General features: G+C 38.2%; 1 protein-coding gene across 4 annotated transcripts in view; it reads left to right on the top strand.

The window, feature by feature from the left end:
- Positions 1-4,207: 4,207 nt before the first annotated feature.
- Positions 4,208-24,216, top strand: part of myo16 (myosin XVI) — a 122,294-nt gene continuing 102,285 nt past the window's right edge. For 2 of the 4 annotated variants that reach the window (XR_004339874.1, XM_032567381.1), the window contains exon 1: positions 22,644-23,068. Coding sequence is in view for 1 of the 4 variants with exons in the window: in XM_032567381.1 (XP_032423272.1) it covers positions 23,041-23,068 (28 nt within the window). In the remaining 3 variants the exon portion in view is untranslated. Of the gene's footprint in view, positions 4,359-13,341; positions 13,530-22,643; positions 23,069-24,216 lie in introns of those variants that run through there. The other 2 variants (XM_032567383.1, XM_032567382.1) reach the window with 2 other exon arrangements.

The raw sequence follows: 24,216 nt of genomic DNA, 5'->3' as shown, positions 1-24,216 counted from the left end.
GAACCAGGAGTGATTTGTTCTTTCCTGTGTGATCACTTTAGTAGAGAAGCCGCCGCATTTTGGACAAGCTGAAGGCAAGAGAGAGCAGCCTGCCTGACCCAGAAATACAGCACATTACAATAATCAAACCAGGAGATGATAAAGACATTTTTCTACCCCCAGATTGGTGGCAGTGCATTTCAAATATGGAGTCAAAGAGCCTAGCTGCACAGTGACGCAGTTGGTAGCGCTGTTGCCTTGCAGTAAGAAGGTGCTGGGTGTGTATCTGGGGGTTTTCTGCATGGAGTTTGTGTGTTTTGCGTGTGCAAGCATGGGTTCTCTCCATGTGCTCCAGCTTCAGCAAAAGCATCAGCACAAACAAAATTAACAGACACCAAGCCACACACAACAAAGTCTTCTTGCAGAGCTGTTGTAATGCTGCATTCATCAAAGATCTTTCATAGTATCTCAATTTTGGTAATTACCAAACTCTTTTTAAACACACAAAAAATTGGGTTTTACCATTTGAAGACATTATTCATTTCTAATTAGGATTTGAGAAAACAAAAGTACTTTGCTTTGTAACAGTTTTTTAGCAAAAGATGCATCCTACAAAACACTGTATTATTCCTCTTTGTCACACACAGTAATTCTGTCCATTAGACCAAACAGTTTGACAGAGCCTTGCGGGTGGTCACTTCTTCATTTGGTCTTTTGCCTTTGTTGTCACGGCTCCTCTTGACTACACAACAAATCAAGTCTGCAACTGAAGAAGGCAGACTAAAATGTGAGTTTGCCCAGACAGTGTTCAAAAGGACTTAGTGGATAATGGTAACTTTTAATGGAAGAGTAGATAGACATAATGAAGCTACAATATATAATGGAGAGCAGACCGGGCTATGGGAAATCAGAGGAGCTCTTTGATGGGCCGGCTGTGCTGTTTACCGCAGCAGGCAACAGAACAAACAGCAATTGAGAAAAAAGTGAAAGGAGGAGGGTACGAGAGAAGAGGGGTGCAGAACTCAGATCTCTCCTACAAATGTGTAAAGCATGATGCTGCTCTCCCTCCCCTTAGGCCAGAAATGTCTTTGTGCGATGCCATGGTGATGCCTTGTGTGTTTGCGGAAGCTGATGTCACTGTGGGCTCGGCTCTCAAAAGAGAAACCAGCGTCTGACCGGAGAATCAGGAAATGAGACCAACTGTGTGTACACATACTGGCACTGTGTGTAGTTCACACGCTATACCATCATCCTTCAAGTACAAAGAACAGCTGATGCTCCAAACATCCATGAAAAAAGGTCAACATTTTGAAAAATGTAGTGAAGCAACATAGTGGACACAAGACAGCGACACTACTGTTCTAGCAGTTTCCAACTTGCATGGGAAAAAGCTGCGCAAAATTGATTAGAAGCAACTTTAATTATAATCTGACAAAACATAACGTAAACCACAGTAACACAAGTGTAGGGCACATGACAGTTGTTAGAAAATTCTGAACTTTGTGAAAGCAGAAGGCACTGTGTCTGTAAACTTAACGAATTACAGACACAGTGAGAATACGGAACATGAGTGACTGCAAGAAGATAAAACAAACAAGATGAACACTGTGTAAAACCTCGAAGGGCATAAAATGGCAAAACAAGGTCAAACAAACAAACATACACAAATAATTACATGCATACTTCTAATTTTCCCTTGTTTCCAATACTGCAGATCAAGCAAAATCAGCAGCTATACCTTAGTGCATTCTGCAGAGGGTTTAAATGTAAACTAAATGTACTGCATTAAACTGATTGTTGTTGTAAATAGGTTACTAAACGAGGAATATCTGCTTCCTCATTCTTCACACGTTCTTCTATTTGCTGGATCATAGCATGCCTTTTCTCCTTCTGTGCATTATTGCCCTCCATCCTCCCTTTCTCACAGTTTGGTAGCTTCAGGACAGGTCTGACTGATGAGGAGGGCTAAAGGTGATCCTGAATCCTGATTGTAGCATCCAGCTTGCTCTGCTTTTTGCAAGAATCGGCACAGAAGTTCACATCCTGCAACTCACTCTATACATATGTTCGCATTCATCTTTTCCGCCCTCAGCATCCAAAATGTACTGCACTTAGACAATCTCAGGGTGCTTTAATATGGAGCATGGCTATTCCATGTACATACTTACATACTTATGTCGTATCTTGGGATTAGTTTGATCCACTGCCATCAGCTCAGAGTTATCAGGCTGATCCACAGCCCTGCTGCTGAACTGACTGAATAGCTGCCTGGATTTCCAGTTTAAGCGAGGATTTAGTTTATCTATAAATGAGATTTTGTCACATGTAACTTTAAAATCTAAGCTACATGCTCTGTGCTTGCTTTGTTGCAGTTTTTGTACCAACTTAATGTGACCTCACAAATCAGATTTTAATTTTGAAAACATGTCTTGAGTTTATTCCTTTTTACCATTATTCAGCTTTATTATGTTGTTCCCTCCGAACAACATGAGATCTACTTAAATATAAGATGATCAATAATTAATGTAGCTGTGCTTCTGTGTGTAAAATAACCCAATAGGGGGACAATCTGCATAAGAAAAGAATGAAAAGAACATTGTCTTTGTTCATGTTCATCTTTATCTGACAGTTTTCTCAAAGACATGAGACTTTTATATTGCAGATCAGAGGGGGGAAATCATCAAATGGATGAGTGGATAGAAATTTCTGCCCTAACCCTCCTTCCTGCAAATCTCTACTCTTCTTTATGCCTACTTTGGAAGTCACTCACATATGCAGTCACATTTGCCTTCACACACAAACACATTTCAACAGTATTTGACGGAGTGTCCACTTTTTTGTAAAATGCTGGGTTCGGTTTTCAACTATGTAACTGATGCAGCTCACCCTATAAAGGTCAAATAATAATTTTCTTCTCTACATTGATGGTAGGATGGAGCAGGAGATTTATTTAGGTGCTATCCCAGTTACCTTCTGCTGAAGAAAGAGCTAAACATCTATTTACATCCCCATCTATTGTCTGAACCTAACCAATGTTCAGTAGCTATGGATTATAAGTAAAAGAACAATATCCTTGATACAGTTGGCTATAGGTTTTCTGGACTCTGTTTTGAAGGGACTCCGGTGTCCGGTGGGGCGTCAGAGTCAATGAATCCCCTACATCAAATGGAACTAGACGAGATGGTTCAGGTATTTGATCAGAAAGTCTTCTAGGGCCTCACTTTGGCTCTTTTTCAGGCTCTGAGAAGAGTCACTGGAGAAAAACAAGAAGCTGCTAGAGGGACTATAAGTTCTTAGAAGGCCTTGAAAGAATGAGAAATGTGTCACTGGGGAGAGGGATGTCAGGGTTTCCGTCAATCTTGAGTAAGCAGAAGACAATGGATGAATGGATACAAGTACACTCACATTCCACTTTATTAGATACATCTGTTCAGCTTCTTGTTAACAGAAACAACAAATCAGCCAATCACACGACAAAAACTCTACATTTAGGTATTTACACATGGGACTCGCTGAGTTTAAAATTGAACATCAAAATGAGAGGAAATGGATTTCAGTAACTATCTACATGGAATGGCTGTTAATGCTTAGGTTAAACTCCTCTGCTAAAAATGGGAAACTGAGGCATACAGAGCCACCACTATAGGAACTTTTTTTTCACTGACATGGCACATCCTCATAATGGCTACCTAATAGACTAAAATATTGATAAAATAAAATTAATTTTAAAAAAGCATGTTTCTCTGTTTCATCCAGTTCAGAATCATAATATGGAGAATGAGAAGTTAAAAATGAGATAAGAGAGGTGAGATGAAATCTAGTTTGTTTTTCTGCTTGTCTCAATATCCTGCATGCTTCACCGTATTTTTTCAGAGTTTAGTTCTCCTCTACTATCCGACTACATCACACACAGGCACATAATACACATGTCATACAGTGTAAATAGTCATGTGTCACTTATTCCCACCATCTGCTTATGGGCTTTTGATAAGCACTTGTAATTAGAGATTTAGACCTCTCTCCCTTTCTGTTTCTCTTTACAAACACACAAGCACAGGCACTGACGTGTAAACTCCTAAATCTCCCTCCATCGTACTCTCACTGACTCTCTCCCTTTCAACTACTCCCCCCGTTTTTAACCCAAACTCCCCACCTCCCCCTCTTTTTCTCCTCCCTGTCTCTTAAACTCTCACGGGCTCTCTGGTGGGATGTCAGTGGAGGATTTCAAGCCTGTTGGTGTGGATGTAGAGCGAACTGGGAGTTGGTATTTCTCACGTTTGTTCCGTATCTTAGATCTCTTCAGCTGAGATCAAGCTATTTCTGGATTTTATTTCCCAGTTGGAAAGAAAAAACTTCAAACTACGGCGAAATGCTCTGAGGTATGGTGCTCATTCTCTCTGGTTAGTGTCTGTTTTTTTTTTCTGCATGTCACATGAGGCCCAGAAGCACACTGTTGAATATTTTTTCAAAATATTTAAACTTTGATAATTTATCATTTAGATGGAAGTCTTTTTTTGTTTTTTTTTTACAATAAGATTGAATGTCTTGTCTCTGTCTTCAAAAGTTACAATTATTTTTGTCTGTTCTTGATCCATGCATGCATGCAAAAAAAAAAAAAAAATTATCCAAATTAGACTCCAATTTTCTAGCTTGATGTTTGGACACAAAACACACATCTCTTTACCTTAGAGATGTTTGAATGTCTGCTAAAAATGCTCTCACTCATATAAAACTTTGGGTATCTTTCATCTAACTGTAGCCTCCTATTATATATATTTATTTATTTTATTTTATTTTTGCGTGTACTTTTATGTGTGTGTGTATTATCCTAGACTTTAACCAAACAGCCTAGTGGATCTGTAACACTTTCATATCATATTTGCACAGAAACTGTGCAAATATGATATGAAAGTGTTACATGTATTCTTTTGCATTACTGGCATGCTTGATTTAATAGTAACAAGCAGCAAGTTGAAAAGGTCACAACGGTTGCTGGTAATTTCACTCCTTCGCACCTTCATTGTTTTAGTTTAATTATATCTGCCTTCTTTGGAAATGAAACACACCCATCTGCAGTGGGATGTTCTTACTTACCATAAATCAATTCATACCTACCAGGGTTGCACTAATGTGAGGTTGGCACTGTATGATAACCTCAGTGGAAAATAGCAGGGTTTAACAAGATCCTAACATTTACACAGCAAGTTTAAACATAAATATACAGTATTTCTTAAATGTTAGAAAAAAAAAGTTTAGATCTCTTCTAACAGCTTGCTGATCATTAGTAAACATTTGGGGAACAGAGAGCACTTCACGACTCCAGTCAGGCCTGCATGTTCTCACATCTTAATAAAGGGACTTTTAACTTAAACATTCATCAGAAAGTTTTTGAGATTTTGAAGGTAATAGATTTTAAAAACGTATTCATGCCTGTGCCATAGGAACGAGACATACCTCATTTGAAAACAGACAACCCCCAATTATTTTCTTCATATTTTCTACCTTATTGTAGGAAATAATACCAGCAGGAGGTAAGTTAAAGTTATCACAGGCTGACATATTTAAGAATTTAGTGGCCCAAACTGGTTTCCAATATCACAATCAATGGAAATAATACTTACTTTGAAGGATACACAAAATTTGAGCATTTCTTTGACAATTTACCTTCAGTTCATAAAAACAACCAGCTGACACACAGTGGTTTAAGTGTATTGGTGCAAAATTAGTTTGCAGATATGAAAGAGAAGAACGAAGGGACCAAATGGCAATATGTAGATGTACAAAAGGGGTATAAAGGGCAGTGAAGACAGTGAGGAGAACAGACTTAATGGTCCATAAAGCTTTATATGCACAAAAAATAGCAGAGCATCAGTACAGCTGAGGTTTTGTTTTCTGCCACCTTCCAAAAACAGATAAAAGCCTCAGCTTTTGTTTCACAAGAGCTCACAGATGGCCTCATTCAGCATCTATGCGCCCCGGTGACTGTGAGGAGCAGAAATAGACAAAAAGAAATGAGAGAATGTGGGTTAAACTTGTTGATGTTCGAATTCAGGGACGTTGTGAATTCAGAAGTGTTAAGCAGACTGTAAAAATAAACCCATCATGGTGTTAAAGGAGCATCGACCATTTCAGAGAGTCTTCTCTTTGTGATGCGCATTTGTTTTGTCTCTCTGCGTACTTGCTACACCCATCTGTCTCTGTGCTCTTCCAAAATTTGAGTGGGGGTTTGTTTTCCTTTCAAGCTAAAAAGATTTTGGCAACAGAACTGCCTCCACAGAACACTATTCGACCCGTGAGGCAGGGAGGGCAGCGGGGACAATAGTGGGGGGCTCAACTTGCAACTGCACGGCCAAACTGCTGCTGTGAGGTCCGTGAGCATGACCCTTCACCCCATCTGCTCTATGGGTACCACACTTAGGCTTACCCTGTCCTGTGACCCCAACTTTTTATATTCTTTCTTTTCCGTTTCTTGTTTTACTTCACAGTAGATGTTGCTGATGTCTCTGAGAATGCATAATGTCACTAACTTGGATCCATTGTGATCACAGTTCTTCATGTTGTGTCTCAGACAGAGCCGTCACAGTCATTGGTTTGCTAAATTGCTAAATTGCTTAGAGCTCTCAAGGTCAGCAGCATCATAAATTGGATTGGATCTAAAGGTATTTTTTTGTTGTACATAAAAACAAAGAGTTACTTCTGTCCAAAAATCTTAAAAAGAACGTACTCTGTATACCAAATACACAGCATTTTTACTTAAACTGCAAGTTGTGGAAGCATAGAAAGTATTTCAACAATTTTTCAGCCAACTGTCATTTAATTTACATCCACCGCTCAAGTTTAGGTCTTACTGGGTGTTTTTCAAACTCTGATTGGTGGTTGATGGTTTAATGGGAGTGGATCCCCAAGTCCCATTCTGCTGAGTTGGACCCATACAATTTTGGACCAGTGTTGGTCTTAAAAGTTTTTTCTATCCCTCCTCCCATAAAGTAATGAGCTGGTTTATTGGTTGCAGGGAGCAAATACACAAACTGGAATAACTGTCCCTTTCTCCAGTGACTTTTCTGTGTAAAAAGGATTTTGATGAATCAGCAAACCCGCTGGCTGAGCTGCACCACTGGACCCATGTTTAGGAAGATTTAAATAGCTTCTTTCTTGCATGACTAAGAGGAGCAACGCTTATTTTCAAAGGTCAGCTAGAGAGTGCTTCTTCTAAATGTCAAGGCAGTATGATAACAATATTATAAACAGCTTAAAGAGGAGAAAAAATGTGATGTTTTTAAATACTAAAAACTGGAAAATAGCTGATGGCAAAATATGTTATTTGGATTTTTCAAGCTCTGTCCAGAAGCTGATCTATTCATAGATGGTTTCCACTCACGGGGTTTCCTTTGTGGATCATTTTACAGGGATAACCCCCCTTCCTTCCCAATAAACCACTCAGAAAAAAAGACACATGCACACACAAACACAGACACTGAATGGATGGATTGATTTGAAGTGCCCGATCTTAGAAGGCAAACAGCTGACTGAGCAAACTAAGTAGGGGGTTAAAATGGGATTATATCATCTGGAAGGAAAAGCCACAGGTTAATCTCATTTTCTGTTGTTCTTATATTTCTCAAATTTACACTAGAATGTGGACTTCATTGATGATTTGAAAAGGACAGTAGTGATTTCTTTAGGGAAATATCTTCCTTTACTTTTTTAATGTAAAAAAATAGAAATGTGTTATTATTATCCTACATCGCTAATTAGCCTGGTCATTCAGAACAATAACTTAAAAAAAAAATCTAACTTTATTTCTGACAGGCAACTAACACAAGCTCTACAAAGATTCATACAAATTCATAGACAAATCAAATGCAGCATAATTATCAAACTAAACAATATTGCTTTAAAGTACAATTCCCAATCCATCTGTTTTCAAAGCAACATCTCATAGGAATTTTAAGCTGCTAATTTTCTAGTTTGCTACATCAACACATAGAAATCCAGTTTTAGGTTTTAGGTTTGTTTAGACTTATAGATCCTTCAATGAAACTGCAGTCTAACCACAAATTCTGCAGTAGATTTGTTTTATGAATAATCATAATTTTTTTCCCCCACTGCTTATTTGTGTAACGTTGCTGCTAAGTAAACCTTTTCACTCCATGAACAGCAGTAAATTAGCCTGGAGTGAAAACATATATTTTTTGGTATTAGACTGTGCCTTACAGTTTTATTTCTAAAGACAAACAAAAAAGCAACTATATTTTAGGTGTCATACATGAAGCGCTTGTGTTTTTATATACTCCAATCACTACAAGCTGCACACCAGCTGCCTTGCAGTTTTTTTCGCTGCTGATTGCACTATTAAAAAGGAAATCCCCAAACTCGTCTTGGGTGCAGCTTGCTTTCATCTATCCCTTTTCTGTGAAAACCTGCCCGTGCAACCAGCAACACAACTGTGACATCCACTCCCTGGGATTTAGTTAGTCAATGCTCATCTGTACCGTTTTGTGGTTTTCTTTGTTTAAAAAAAATCTCACATTTCTGCATAAATTGAAAATGCAAGATGGAAATGGGACCCTGAGTATTCCTTTAAGCGGGGCCTCTGGGAGTGGACAGTTGGTTGACTCAAACCACAGTAAAGCTAATGACAGGTGGTGGGAAGCACTGCTGGCAGCAGCCACAACATGTTATTTGGGACCGTTCCAGGAGGCTAAGATTAAATCCAAACCTTCGGTTTTAGATTCCCCCTCCCTCCAATCTGATGAAGCTTTGTCATGAAAGCAGTCTGAAGGGATTCAGCTTTAAACAGGTGGAGCAGCTGATATGAAGACTAAGTGAAGCCTGAGTTGACAGTTGTCTTTGTTAGAAGTCTAGGTTGTCGCCCATCTGACCTTATTTCTTTATGAAAGTCTTCCACAATGTTAATGGAGGCATGCTGCTGCTGCAATCTGACTGGTGCCCTGAGTGACTTCCTTCCAGGGCTATCATTAGATGCTGTGTCAGTAGTAAGAAAATCAGTGTCAGGGTCAGTGTCTGGGCTTGCTAGGACATGTTGTAGCTATGTGTGTGTATGTATAAATTAATATTAATCCCCTGTTTGAAACTGGAAGGAGAAATGTGCAATTTTATTCAACAATGTTATGAAATTACTCGGTATGAACACAATAAACGTGGGGGCTTAAATGTTATTAGGATAATTCTCTGTGTAGGTGTAGTTGCTGAAATCTGGATTTTGAAACATGACTAATAGAGCATGTTGGGGGCAGTGAAGATGTTTTTCAGCAAGCAGGACAACCACAAATAGAAAGAGAGACCCACCAAAACGATGAGAGCAACCACTAACACATCTGGTTCTTTTTCTGCTGGGCAGGTGCATCAAAAGTAGCAGCTTCAGTGCTCCCATCAACATTAAGTGGATAACACACACATACGCACCCCCTCATACACTGACCCTCCCCCTCACTGCACACAGATACTTGTCCACCTACCTGCTACTTTTGCTTGTAGCTAGATAGGGTGTATTAGAGTGCTGAGTACAAGCCCGGCTGCAGAGCTATGCTAATGATTTGAACAAGATCGGTTAAGCATTCCCTTTAAAAACACTGCTTTGATGTTGCCAAGAAGCTGTGGGGGAAGTTTCTGTAGTGATGAAAGATAGAGTCTAGCTGTGATGTTTGTGTGCCTGATGTCAAACATGTCATCTCTCACGTTTAACCTTAACCAACTGAAGGTAATAGGGACTGATACCCCCTCTGTCAGTGCCATGATGTATCCCTATCTGCTAAGTACAGAAACAAAAACCACAAGAGTGTACTGAGAATGGATGGAGAAACCATATAGGTAAGATTGATCAAGCAGCAGAAGATGGTTAGGTAGAGGCAAGAGGATCTGAGGTATAGATAATGTACTCGAGAAGGAAAGAACTTATAGTGAGTGGTGATAAAGGACTGCCTGCTAGTCTTGTTATATTCCCTGTCATTTCTGTGAGTGTAGATAAGAGCTCTGAAGCAGGGGATAATTTCAAGGTAAAGTAGAAAGTCAGACCCCAGTCTAGGGGAAATTTCCTCAGATTTAGATTGTAGACTCCCTCCGGTGTGTGTGTATCCTTGTAATTTCACGCTTCTAAAGGACTTCAGTCCCAATATTCTTTGAATGTCTACCTTCTCTCCTCAATCTCATAAAGTTTCCATCTTCTACCTTTACACATTAGTGCCACATTTGAAAGTTTACCATAGACCATGGCACATAGAGTTCATAGAATATTTCAGGATTTTCAAAGTGACACTGTTTAAAGATTATAAACAATTAATATCTTGCCCCGCAGCTGTCATCTTTACTTAGCATGAGTCCATAGCTGATCTGTTTACTTTGTCCTTTATGAAAAGTTTCTTATAAATGCAGCATTATTTATAAAAAGTAATCATTAATCAAACTTGGCTTGGAGAGCTTTCTAAGGAGGAGCTTTGTGGAAATAGATGGCACTTTGTGTGAGCAAACATCAAGAAATACCCAATGGCTGGCATAGGAAGATTGAAGGATTTCTCATAAAGAAATAATAATAATAAAAAACCACTGCTGCAAGTATGTTTTTGGTGAAGGAAAATAAAATGTTGTAATGCTCAAAAAGTATCTTTTACATAATGCCCTCCTTCCCTTCCCTTTTAAATTAGCATAATTGAAGATTTAGAGGATGGCTACTTAGGTTAAAACTATCCACTTTAGTTAGTTTTGAATTTTGGTAAAATAATTTTACTAAGATAGTTCTCAAGGGCTACCTTCAAAACCAACTGAGAGCAAGTTGTTAAACCAATTTTCTTAGTTTGTTGTCTCATTTACATGCAGCATAATATACAACCCAAATCACACCAGGTAATCACTCTAGCGTCTTTAGACCATGCTGCCTACACAAAATAGATTTCCATTGTAACTCCATCCAGTTACTTTGCAAACTTGAAGAAGTTAAGGCAGGACAACTTAAAAAATGTAGCTCTCTTATCTAAGTTTCATGGCCTCTGGTCACTCACCTTTCAGCCCAGATTTTTATGACACACCGAGTCTGCAGGAATAAAATTGCCATCAGCAGGTGGCGCCAAACACAGACTAAACCAAGTAGACCGAGATGACCACGAGCAGAAAGGCAAAACAAGTATTTTTTTTTTAGGACAAAACTTTTTGCTCTCCTTGTTTGAATATTTTCGCAACCAAGGAGTTACGAGAGTGTGTGGTAAGAAATGACCAAAATCTATTTTCCTGTACTTTTTTTTATTGAAGTGAGGAAAAAACGTGATGCGCATGCGCATTGGCAGTATTTTGATGTCTAATGGCTATGGGCAGGGATTACGCCGCACGCAAGATGCCAAGGTTGAAGATTGTAGCAAATAAAATCAGGAGTTCGGGATGTGGTAACATTTGAATAATTAAAAGAAAACCTGAAAAACAAAGCAATGGTGGCAGCATATGGCATAGTACACGATGGAAACGAAAACACGTTCGTCGATCCGTTTGTATCCTGACGGAAGTGACTGAATTCAGGTGAGCTAATTGGAAACATCTGTGAGGTGACGTGCAATAGACTATACAACAGATGGCAACAATGAGTAATAATGTTGTAATTTGTTTAAAAAACAAACTAGAAATACGCGAAAACGTAAACCAAGAAACCGAGCGTTATCATTTCCAGTTTATTCATTTATTTAATGTTCAGGAAAAATGAAGGTAGACGTCATAAAGATTATGCTAGCAAAATGTGTATTTTTTTAAATCATTCAGCATGCGTTGTATTTTCATCCAATTAGAAATAGAAAAATGTTGAAGTTTGTAAAATGGCCCTAGCTCCTACTTGGAGTCATCAGCATAATGCTTTCATGTTTACGAGGATAATTTTAAGTATGGTAGCTACAACAATTAAAACTTGTGATGGTGACCCCTGTGAACCTATCACGGTATTTTGCAGTGATAAATTCACAAAATGATTTTTGTATAAATATTTTGCCTTAGTAGTGTTTAGAATAAAAGTCAGAGAGTTGTACCTTTTACAGAGGTCACTACTGTAGATTTTTAAAAAGCAAAGATTCTGCCTTGAAAATAGACATTCTTCTTGTATTCCTTTTCAAAAATAATACATTACAGCTAGTTATTGTAATTCAAGTAGAAGTTGTTTCTAATTCGTAGTAGAATCTGGGCTTTGCACAAGCTAATTGTCAATCAGCTGATTTTTGTGTATAACAGGTAGAACATTAACTAATTTCTCATAGGTACAAAATATGTTTGTCCTCAAGTTCGCTAAACATCGTTCTGTTAAACAAAAATGTCTTATTGCTGACATACCGAGTCTGCAGGAATACCACATTGATTATCAATCAATGTGGTATTCCTGTATTCCATAATACCACATTGATTATGTGGTATTATGTGGTATTCTTGTTTTTTTTTTATTTATTATGGAAAGTAGCAGAACTCCCACAAACAAAATCAAAGAAAAATGTGGTGATTAAATTTTATTTGGTTAGATTTTAGATTTTAAAGACTCAAATGAGGTAAATTCCAGTGAAATGTTAAAGTGGACGTAATCCATTTTAATAATTTTAAAAAAACAAAACTATTTTAGTAATTTAATTAGGCCAAATTGTTTAATTGAATTACCCAAATAAAATTTGTGGCAACATTTGAGTTTGCAAATTAATTTGGCTGCACTAAACAAAAGTATCTGTAGAATTGAAGGTCAGTGAGATTGATTTGGTATGTTACACATTAAATGCTCGTCTGCTTTCTCTGCGTACAACAAGATATGTACAAACAGACAGAGACTGCAGTTTTTATTAGAGTAAAGATTGTGATCTTGGCCAGATTATCCGAATCACCTCTCCAAGGTCAATATCAGCATTAATGGCAAAGAAGCCTCATGGTAATGATGGTGCTGTCATTAATTATTCATCATCTGACTTAACATTGGATTTGGGGTTGTGTGTGAAGGCAGCAAACTAATACATCTGTCTGTCACCATCAGCCTCGTAGTTTATGCACTCTTTTTTGTGGCGAGCAGAGAAATCTATTCGATGGATCAGTCAACAACTTTTTCATTTTTTTTTGTTTGCCATAACAAAAAAACTTCCTGCGTAGTGCACAAATTCGCCAAGACACAGAGGCTACCGTAGGTGAATCCAGGCAACTCCTTTTTCTATGAACCTCCTAAATTTCTTTTGCTTTTGCTATGAGATAGTGAAGAGGGAGGTGCTTATGAGGCTGAGGGTGTTAACTGCACCCTTCAGATGGAGTAAGTGGGCTGGGCTCACCAGGGTCTGGAGTGAGAATGGGGGGGTGGGTAGGGACGTAGAGAGAAAGAAAGGCAGATGTACAAGAATGTATACAGTTGCAAGCGGTGGAGTTTCCATGACCACGGGAAGGGGAATGAATGAATGACATCAGAGTGGCAGGAACGTGAGAGAGTGTGAAATTGATTTGTGTAGCACGGGGAGACGATCCTTGCTGGGTTTTCACCACGCAGACACATTTCCCTCCTCTCTTTGCACGGGTGTCTCCTGTGGAAGGGGCTCTCTCTGGTAAGGCATTGCTTTTTATCTCTTCTCTCGTACTTCTCACACTCTTGGTTCATTATAAGAATAATATTGTAGGTGTAAGTGTGATTTCTTTTTTTTTTTTTCTTAACCTTGTGGGAAACAAACATGGGTGTATGTGAATGTTTCATTTGCTGCGGCCGGTGTGTGTCACTAGGAATGAAGAGAGAGACAGATGTGCCATGCAGTTGTCAGAGTGTCTAAATTTACCACAAGATGCTTATTGGAGAAGAATGTGTGTGTTTCTGGCTGGGAATGAACAGCTGATTGTAGCCAAAAGATTCCTGTGTTCAATCTGTGCTGTTAGTGAATTGTCAAGGGTAAAACTAGATTTTAGGGCTCTTTGGCTTAATATTGTGTGTGATTGTCTCAGAGAGTAAGAGACAGATTACTTGTTTGTTGTAATGGTCTTAGTTGTTGGTTTTCTTTGTATTGTTTCTCTGCTTCGCTATGCTGAAGAGTCCTACCATTCACTTTTGATTCAACATCTTGTCCAGTTTTTCAATTCGAATTGCTTAGAGCTACTCTTTTTTTCTTTGCTGTTCCACTTTGAGTAAATGTGTTTATGGTACTTTAAATAAGATATTACCACATAATGTCTTTTATTACATTGATTAAGTTGAAATCATATTTGAAGGGCTTGTATATGCATTTTTGCATTGTGGTCTTTACTAATTGTGGTCAGGTTTCAAGTTTAAAAAAAATAAATTTTTATCTTTATATTAGATGTAGAGAAATATTACAAAAAAATAAAAAGAATAAAGTAGACAAACATGCAGCCAAAATTCTTCAATGAATGAAGACTTCATAATCTGGGGCGTCACTGTCATAAAACTATGGCCACAAATTAGAGTGTTTTTATTTTTTTGCCAGAAAACAAGACAGTGTTAAATTTTTGATTTAAACACCCTGTTAAATAGTTCTTGCTATAAGAGCATAATTACATTGAAAATTAAGATTTTAGCCCACACAACATCAAGTTTCTCATTGCATGTAACAAATAACATATGTCTTGTTATTTTGGGCATACTTACTGGTGTGATAATTTGAAAGGACACGTACTTGAAAGTCTAAAGTTTGTCTGTAGGTGGCTGCAGACGAATGTTTCTACCACACTTCAAGCTGAGACTCAGCTGTGTCTTAATAATCGACCTCCCACATTTTACATGCAGAAATTTACCTACAGCTATAGCCAATTTTCATAGTTTCCAAAGTTTTAATGGTGAACACATGTAAAGCACAAGCTTTCAAATTCATTCTCCTCTTTAAAGGTTTTAATGTAAGAGGGAGTAACTCCCAAAAATGTATTGCCATTCATACATGCACTTTGTGCTTTTAGGAGATATGTAGCTACATAAGCATTTTGAAAAATAATGGAAAATCTAACTATGATTTGAATCTTATGCTTTTTAATGCCTAAATATTTATGTATTCACTTATTTAAATCTAATGTTTTAAATATTTTATATTTATGGTGATTTGCTTTGATATGGATGCTGGTATGGCATTCCAACTCAGGTGTAGCTCACTTTGCATTGAGATGAATGTGGAAAATCCCCTGAAATGACCCTTGCATGACAAAGAGGTAACGTGAAACGATGAAGACTAGAAATCACAGTAAAGTCCATCAAAATCCATCCAGAATGGCTGCAGAGTAAAGGCATGTAAGAGATTAGATGAGCGGTCAAAGGATTAACATTTACGTGATTTATAAAGCATTATCTTTTAATAGGACTAGCAACTGGATCTGTATTCAGAAAATGTTTTTTTATTCAGATTTACAGCTAAATCTGCACAAGGCAACAATTTTATCGAAACATGACTGTTTTATTCAGCAAGCGTATAGAGCGGTGAGTACTAACTGAGTTCAGGATCATAAAGCATAAGGGTTTAAACTCAGCGGTGGAAATATTATTTTCAGAGTAATCGCCATGTCCAGCATCAGCTCTGTCGGAGGGCTCGGAGCATCCATTATGAATGAGGGAAGATGAATATACATGAGGCTGCTTCCTACAATTTAATTTGAAACTGAGTAAAAAGAAATGACACTGCCAGGTGTAGGAGACTTGGCTGCAAGGTGCATTTATGCATAAAGTCATGCTCTAAGAAACTTCTTGCCCATGGTATATTTTAAAGAGGGACCAGTGAAGTTAAAAGGTTTGAGGGCAGGCCATTTAAAGCTATGCTGGAATGTCTCTGTTTAAGAGCTCAGTTGAGTGCATGGATGCCAGCTTTTAGGCAGAATCACTGGGGGCACAAGTGGGTCAGCAGTGTAGAGCAATGGAAGAGACTCAGACTTTTATTTTGTCTGAGAACAAAACTTCCCCATGGCAGCAAGCAATCCATCAAAGCTTTGTGTTTTATTTTTTCCCCTTTAATGTGGCAAGTAATAATGTGATGCTAGATCTAGGCCAATGCACTTTAGAGCTTCTGAGCAAGTTTGGTTACTTAGTAAATTTTGATGTATGTCTCAATCTTTTGCCATTTTGGCCTCTTTCTCTTTTTAATAAAAGAAAAACTTTAAATAAAAAACTTATAACTTTAAACAATTTTAATAATTTAAAATTATAATAATAATTTTTGAGAAATTGTAATACAGGTTTAAAATACCTGCATAGGCACCAGCTGCCCTATGACACAGGAAGTGTAAACAAGTCGACTAATGGATAGAATATCCACAGAATATGCTTGCAGCATAAGTTATATTAGTACAAGTCTGTTTTTACTGGGGTTCTGTGGAGAAGATGTGAACAGATATTGTCCTACATACAAAAGATAGATTTATTTTGCAACATTTGTTTGGATTAAAAAAAGATTGTAAATTTTGCCTAATTCATATTGAGAAGTCCATGTCACACTTCTGTGATGCAAAATAGTAAGTTTATCACAGACCAACACACAATCACATAGCAGATTTATGAAGACTCGAGTAACCAAAGAAATAACATCAGGAACAATATAGTTATACCTGGAATCCATAACAGTTGTTTTGGAAATGAATTGTCTCCATGCTAGGTCGATAATTAGTATTTTGAAGACATCTCAACATTTTCTTTCTGTTGCCCTCAGCAGATAAATAGGAGCATGATGCGAGCTGTGTAATGTTTTTCTGTCAAACTCACTCCAGCTTGTCTTATTACACACATCATTTTTCAAGTTTTGTTTTTCCTCTGCCTCCATTATGCCATGTTTTTGCTTCTGGAAATCACTTCTGCAAAGCCAGAAGTAATGGTTGAGGGCAATGATGACAAATGTCTGTGAGAGATGGAACAGCACAGAATGTCACTGTTTGTGCACATTTGCTCAAAAGAACAACAGAACAGGCATCTTACTGATGATTTGTGCTCGACTTTTTGAGGAGCTCTGTGTAAAGCTTGTGAGCATAAGCTGAGTGGTAATGTGGGCTAGTGTTGGAGCCAACAAGTGCACAAGTCTGTCGGCTGACTGTGACTCACTGGAACAATGTTTGTGCGTCTGCCAGTGGTCATCGGTTTCATCCTCAGTCATCAGGGAACACAATCATTGAGTAGGAGGATGCTGTCTCTTTACTGGGAACTGCTTGACTCAAAGCTGTTATGGTGGCTTGTGCTATTCTTCTTCTCTTTTTTTTGTCATGGGTATTGATTGTCTCCTGCTGAGGCTTGCATGTGTCTTTTGTGCTCAAGTGTTGTCTTTTTTGCCTGCATTTTGAAGCCGGGAGCTAGGGGAGCGAGAAGTAAAAGACAGACAAATGCCAAACAAGAACTGAACTCTCTTCCAGCATGAAGCAATTTACAAAAGAATGGATCCATATGGAAGAAAGTTAGATGCATTGTGGATAACAGAAGAAAAAGAAAAGAGAGAAATGAACCCCTAAGTTTTTGTTACAGCTCTCCTCAGTCTCTTCCGGATGTTTCAATTATTAATTTTCTTCATTTGTCTTTCTAATTTCTCCTGACTCTGATGTCTTTCTCTTCTCTTTTGTAATGCCACTGTGATTTCTTATTTCTCCTGACCAGCAAAGATAAATGGGCTCAATCACCATCCCGATCTTCAAGCAATTACCAGTGCAGATGTTACCGCTTTGTCATTTCCTCATGTCTTTTGTTGATCTGAACTGTAAAAAAACAGGAGTTCAGATTTTTGTGGTATTGATACATAAGTCTTCATTTAACGTATTGCATTTAGTACATTTCTTAGTTATTTGTTATTAATATTAGATTCCTTATTCCCTTGTTTAATTTGGGTTAAGATTCTAAGACAAGGTTAAGACATTAGTATTTATTTAACCAATTTCAAATATTTTAATTGATTTAGATATCATTGTTACTCAGCACACCTTCATCCAAGCAATAACTCAGTCTACACAAGCACCAGCAAAAAAAATAGATTTGTTAAATTGCTTGCATTTCAGCTCCTTTCCAGTTATTTAAATAATGAAGTCAAGTTCAGTTTATTATTCAAATTGGTGAAAAGTTTTCCATCTAACAAATCTAGCTGCTATCATCTGTCAACATCAGTTCATGCGCCTGAATGTGCAATGTAAACTGTGAACTTCTTTGAAAAAGACAGGACAAAGTGTATAGAAAAGAAACATAATATTACTTGTAGCAATATTTTAGCTGATGATCCCTTCCAGGAAGGTGCAACAGCTTCACAGAACACCAGGCCAAATGTAACTCCTTTAAAGAGAAAAAACTGAAAGATAACATTAGTTTAATCGAAAACTAACAGTGAAAATGGTCAGTTTGTCCTCCAGCAACCTAAAAATATTTCAGCATATGTACACAGATAGCTCAACATTACCTGAGTCAAAGTTTTTATTTTGGTTGTAAGTAGAGAGTTTTTGTCTGCCTCACAGACAAACACTGGAAGCTGAGTTTAAAATAGGAGTTAAATGAGATGTACCAAAGATAGCACAAAACACAACTGATCTTATTCACACGAGTCCAAGGTTTCTTTCTTCAGCTGTAACCCAAACAAAATCCACATTACCATTCACACTTGAGTCAGTCAATGCTTAGATCAGGTGCCTTCAGTGCAAGTATCCAGCATGTAGGGTGAGCAAAGGCTTTCAATAGTGTTGCATCAGATTACGTAATGTTATTATTAGGTCATATCTGGGATACTTGAATCCCAGTTGTGATAATTCTGTAGCTGAGGTGCATGTGTACAAATATTGTACATGGTACGGTGTCAAATGCACAGTCTGGTAATGCTAGAGCATTATTTATCTGACATTTATTATTATGACAGGATTTGCTGACAGGATTTTCATCAACATTTTTTAAATATTGAGCAACACCTCTTCATTCTCGTATATCTTTTCTTTGTCTGTTTGTTTTTTTTTTTGAAGCTGATAGTTCATCCAGACATGTAGCTACAGCACACAAATTGAAGTTATAGCAGTTTACCTAAAGATGAAATGCTTTACTTATTATTTATTTATTTGTTGAAATTGGGGTCATGTGCGGTAGTGACCTGTGGTAGACTGCAGTCAAGTTTTTTTTCTCTGTTGGAATAAAAAGGATTTCTGAAAAGTGATTCTCAGAATGACCAGAAGAATCAATAATTTGTCACCTAAAGCTAGCAATTCATCAAATATTTGTTTTTCATGACATGCCAAAATGTGTTATTTTTAATTCGTCATGAAAGTTCTCAATATTACAACCAAGTTCATAAACAACCTTTGATTTTGTACCGTCATAATTTCTGCTGGCATCTTGACAGGTTTAACCTCAATTTCTATACAGATAAAGCACTCTCCCCATTTAGGTGACTTTATATTTCTATACATTTATATTAATCAGGGCTTTGTTTATCAACCCAAAATACATTTACCAAGTAAAAGACAACTATTTTTGATTCAGCTTTTGTTTAACTAAGACATTTAGTGACAATAGAAAAAAATATAAGATTGTGACATACAGTGCTGAAACAGAACAAGAAAATGTGGATAAATAAGTTGTCCTTTGAATTTATATTTTTTGAAAAGTGTCATCAGCGATTGTTACCTTTTTTATTTTAAAAAGCAGTCATGCATGATGGAGTCCTACTGTGTATTCTTTTAATTTTCTTCACTCTGTGCATGCCCTCTCTCTACTTCACTGCTCAGGTGCTTGACCTAGTTGTAACTGCAAAGAGGTGGGAGTTGCTGGAACACAACTTCAACCCATTATCTTGCTGTTGTTACATTCACAGAGCACCTGCCTAGCAGCAGGATGTCTCACACTAAGACCTTGTTTTACCTTTTGTCTCTGTGTTCAAGCATGTCACCGTCTCTTATTGTGGTATCTAAATGGCATATTTTTACTGAGGCTAAACCTATAAAGATTTCACAAGCAACTGCTGGATTTGGATGGAGAAAGGAAAGGTTGACATTTCACTGTCAGAGCTTGTGCTGCGAGGTCTGGATGCCATGAGGGAAGCCTTAATGCGGCAGACGTTCCGTTACCCTTGCTTAAAAATACTGCAAGGGCATTAGAGGTGTAAATGAGTGTGCCGTTTGCATGACTCTGGCTGTGTGACTGTTTAAGTCATCACTGTAGTAAAAACTAACCACATATAAACATTGCATAATAAAATCTGGCAGCTGGTTTTTGCAAGTAGATGTTGCATTTGTAGAGCACATGCAATGGATCGTACCTCTGACCTGATTTCCTGTGACAGGAATTACTCGAGCATCCAGACCTTTTACACACATGCAGCAGCTCCTCAGTTTATATTGCATTCCCTTTAAATCTCGTTCTGCTGCTCTCCTGCTCTCCTCCTTTCCCTGTCATTATAGTGAGCCTCACCAGTTCTCCTTGGAAGTTTATTCCATCTTCTGATGCTCATGTTTGACAGCACTGGTGAAACAGTGGCATTAGAATATCTCACAGAAGACTGAATTTGTTATATTACCTCTAGACAGGTGAGCACCAAATGCGTATCATAATCTGTCTTCAGCCATGTGACTGCGTGCCAGGTTAAATTGTTTTACACTCATCCATCTCTTTCTCAATCAATCAGTAAGTTAGTCTTTATTTATAGAGGTATTTCCATTAGCATCAAGCGCAACACAATGTCATTTTGTTAAAAATAAGATGCAACAAAACTACAGCAAAAAGCCAACAAATGAAGAGAAAAACAAAGTTAGATACAGGACAAAATAAATGCACCAAAATCTGTATTTAGGTGACCTTGTTTGGAAGGACAGAGAAAATGCAATTCATTCAAACCGAGTTTGTGTTTTGTTTTGTTCCTCATAGTTCGATCGTTATGTTCACATCTTCCCAAACAACATTATCTTTAAAGTAGTTACTTACCTATTTCCAAAGCATGATAAGGATTAAATTATCAGTTTTTCAGCACAAACGTAATAAAAAAAACAAAACAAAGACTCACAAAAGTCCCAACAACAGAAAGCTTATATATATATTTAATTTTTTTTATTTATAAGTAATGGTTCTTAATGATCATTATTTACTTTTTTTTATTTTCAGCCCTCACATTCACTTGGTCAATTGATGACATCACCTCAGCCCCGCCCCCTTCCAACAGGAAGTCCCCTGTTTTTTCTGCAGGATGTTTTACTTTTACTCTTTGATTCATTTAGCTTTAAACCTGTTCCAACTGACTTACAATGACATGATGATGAATTCTGTCAATGTTGGCTGCTGGCTTAACCGTGTGAGTAAATTTCAATCCCTCGCCGTTTGCATACGATCGTCTCTAAATCATACATGCATCATCCGATTTGCACCAAACTTGTTATGATTGACTCTTGTGAATCTCTCACAGAGCCCAACAGCATTACATTGTAATTTCACTCCACTGCGCCCCCTAGGTTAATCCATCAGCTATATATCTCCTCACTACATCAGCCGATCTGCACCAGATTTTGGGTGCGTCGTCAGGGAGCGTTGCCGAACGCGTCGATGCGTATCGCCTAGCGGACAGGTGCAGGAACTGCGTGAGGGCGTCTGCGGTGGCGAGCGGGCAGCGGTGCCGGAACCCCCGCAGTCGCCAATAGGCCGGAGCGGCTCTGAGCTGCTGCTTGCAGCTTAAATTTTTTTTTTCTCTACTTTCTGCTGCCTTCCGTTTTATTGACTTGTATGTTTGTTCTATTGTATATAATTGTTTTGTTTTTATTGAGATGAATAAATTTACTAACTAACTAACAAAGCAACAAGAATAAGACAGTAAAGTCCATAACAATATGGCATAATCAAAATAACTAAGGATTTTGAAGGGTACATTTGATCTAAATTAAATTATATCTAATTTGAGTTTGATTGGTCTCATATTCAAAAATGACTAGTAGCTTTACAGCTACATTCAATATGAAAGATGCATTTTCTGGCTGCAATAAATTTACCAAGTAATATCTCCTTTCAAGATGAGAAGGACCTCAAGCTTTTAAAAATCACCATTCTGCTAAATTCAATCTAAGTTTATTACATATATTTGCACCTTTCTGATTTAGGAGCAAAGTAAATGCAGAATTATTGCTAATGATGTTGTCATCACAATGTTTTACAACAATATATCAGTCTTAGATTTCTTATGCCATGCATTTGTATATCTTGACAATCACATTTGTCTATGTGTTGATGTGTAGCTGTCAAGCCGTAACATTATGGCACACTGTCTTATACGCTGCTATGCATAGTTAATTTGTCAACAGTTTCCAAATCATTGTTGAGCATTTAACTTGTCATTACGCCAGAAGCCGCACTGCAGCAGCCTCTGCTCTCTCTGGCTGTAGCTATCTTTCTGTCAGGTTTAACGCTCCACCTCTCTAGGAATCCTTCTTTCACTTGATTATCTGTCTCCTGCTCCCTCTACTGTGTCTCTCCTTCCATTTTTCCTTCTGTTATGCCTGCTTTTTTTTTTTTTTACTATCTCTCCTGTTACATGAATAAATCTGCCTCTGCTTTTTTTTTTTTTTTTTTTTAGCTTAAAATGTAGAGTGCAGTAGTATGCCGATGCATATGCGAATGTGTATCGAGGGGAAAACGAGACTAGGAGAGTGGGAGTGTAAGGAGGCAAGAAGCATTGCGTCATGGGGGTGTGTTGAGCCGGAGGAGGGATGAACCGGCTGTCTGTCAGTGACGCCAGTGGAACACGTGCGTTGGCTATGGCAGGGAAGACGTCGTGCAGCCTGTTATCTGGCTGTGGGCGAGAGGAGGCAGAGGCAGCCGCAGCTCCCTGTTGCTGACGGGTTGATAGAGGGGTTGTACTGTAGGGGTGTGTGGGAATGAGAGTATGTCTGCGTGTATGCGTGCCGGTCTTAGACTGTGTGCATGTAGAGGCTGCATGAGGTGCAACCGGAGCTGCTGCTGCTGCTGCAATTGGTGAATAATGCAAACAAGGGAACCGAGTTTGGATAGCATGGAAGAAACTAGATTAATAATGCATAGTGCCGGTTACGAGCTCTGCATTAGTTAGTTTTTTCTGAGACCTGTGGCTGCCTAAAATCTGCCTGACTCACTGACTTCTGATTTTCCTTTCCGCCTGCTTGACCAACGCAGAAATGTCTCACTACCATTTCATCAAATGTTGTAAGTAGCCATTCAGAGAACCTTTCCTGTGCACCTGATTCCAATTCTGTTGGATTTTTTATTTTGTATAGACTCTCTGTCTTTTTACTGCTGTCCTTGTGTTAATAATTCATATGCTTAAATTTATGATAATTATGCAGCAAATTGTGGTCATCCACTTGTCAGGGAAGCACAGTCTGAACTTCCAATGGGCATTTTTGTGTCTTTGGATAGTGTGTGTGTGTGCTGTAAGTGGGTGTGTGAGCATGCTGCAGAGGAGCTGCTGCAGATGTGAAAAGTTGACCAGTGAATGCGGCAGGTAGCGGCAGAAGGAAAGAAAGATGAAACGGAACCGCAGAGGTGCAGAACCCACCAGTGTCTGGTATGTTCATGAACCACAGATAGACCAATGCAGAGAGAGGAGCGTTTTAATCAGGGAAAAGGACAGATGGAGGGAGACTGGGGGTCGCACTGGAGCGAGAGACAGAAAGGCAATGATTTAAAAAAAAAGAGATGAAAATGGGATGAGTGACATTGTGGAATGTGTCAAAATGTTGCAGAGGACTGAGAAGCAGGCTCAGAGAGGAATGTGAGGAGGACAGTGTGGAGTTTGAGTTGTAATGGCAGGAAAAAAGAAAGAGAGAAGATAATAAATGAGTTTTATAACCAAGGTGATGCAGCTTAAGCGCCCCCAACCCTCCTCCATTACTTCAAAGGCACTACCCCTACTTGACTCTCACCTTAATCCATCCCTGTTACTCTCTTGTTTATAAATGGTTTGTTTTTCAAATGTGCATGTCTGCAGTTGTCCACATTACAGTGTCCCATGCCGCTGTCTGTGTTATTAGCTGGAGTCTGCTTGTTCTACATGTACTGTAATCAATAACTGATAGCCTGGAGATGGGATGGCAGGGGAAGACAGCTCTTGCTTTCTCTTTGTCTGGGTGAACCTTCCTCCTATGTTGCTCCAATTCTTCCAATTATACTTTACATCAGTCTTTCTGTCTGCCTGACATTTATATTATATTCATAAGTCCCCAGCCTCTCATCACACAACAGGAACTGTCAGTGTGTGATCACTTTGTGCAGTCCATATTCTAAATTGAGATTTTCGAAGAAAAAATTGGACAAAGTTTAAACTACAGTGCAAAATCATGTTATGAGAATCT

Source organism: Xiphophorus hellerii, chromosome 7 (assembly GCF_003331165.1).
Source record: "Xiphophorus hellerii strain 12219 chromosome 7, Xiphophorus_hellerii-4.1, whole genome shotgun sequence".
Lineage (NCBI taxonomy): Eukaryota > Metazoa > Chordata > Actinopteri > Cyprinodontiformes > Poeciliidae > Xiphophorus > Xiphophorus hellerii.
The sequence above is the reverse complement of the archived record's forward strand: the minus strand, read 5'-3'. Positions and strand labels throughout refer to the sequence as shown.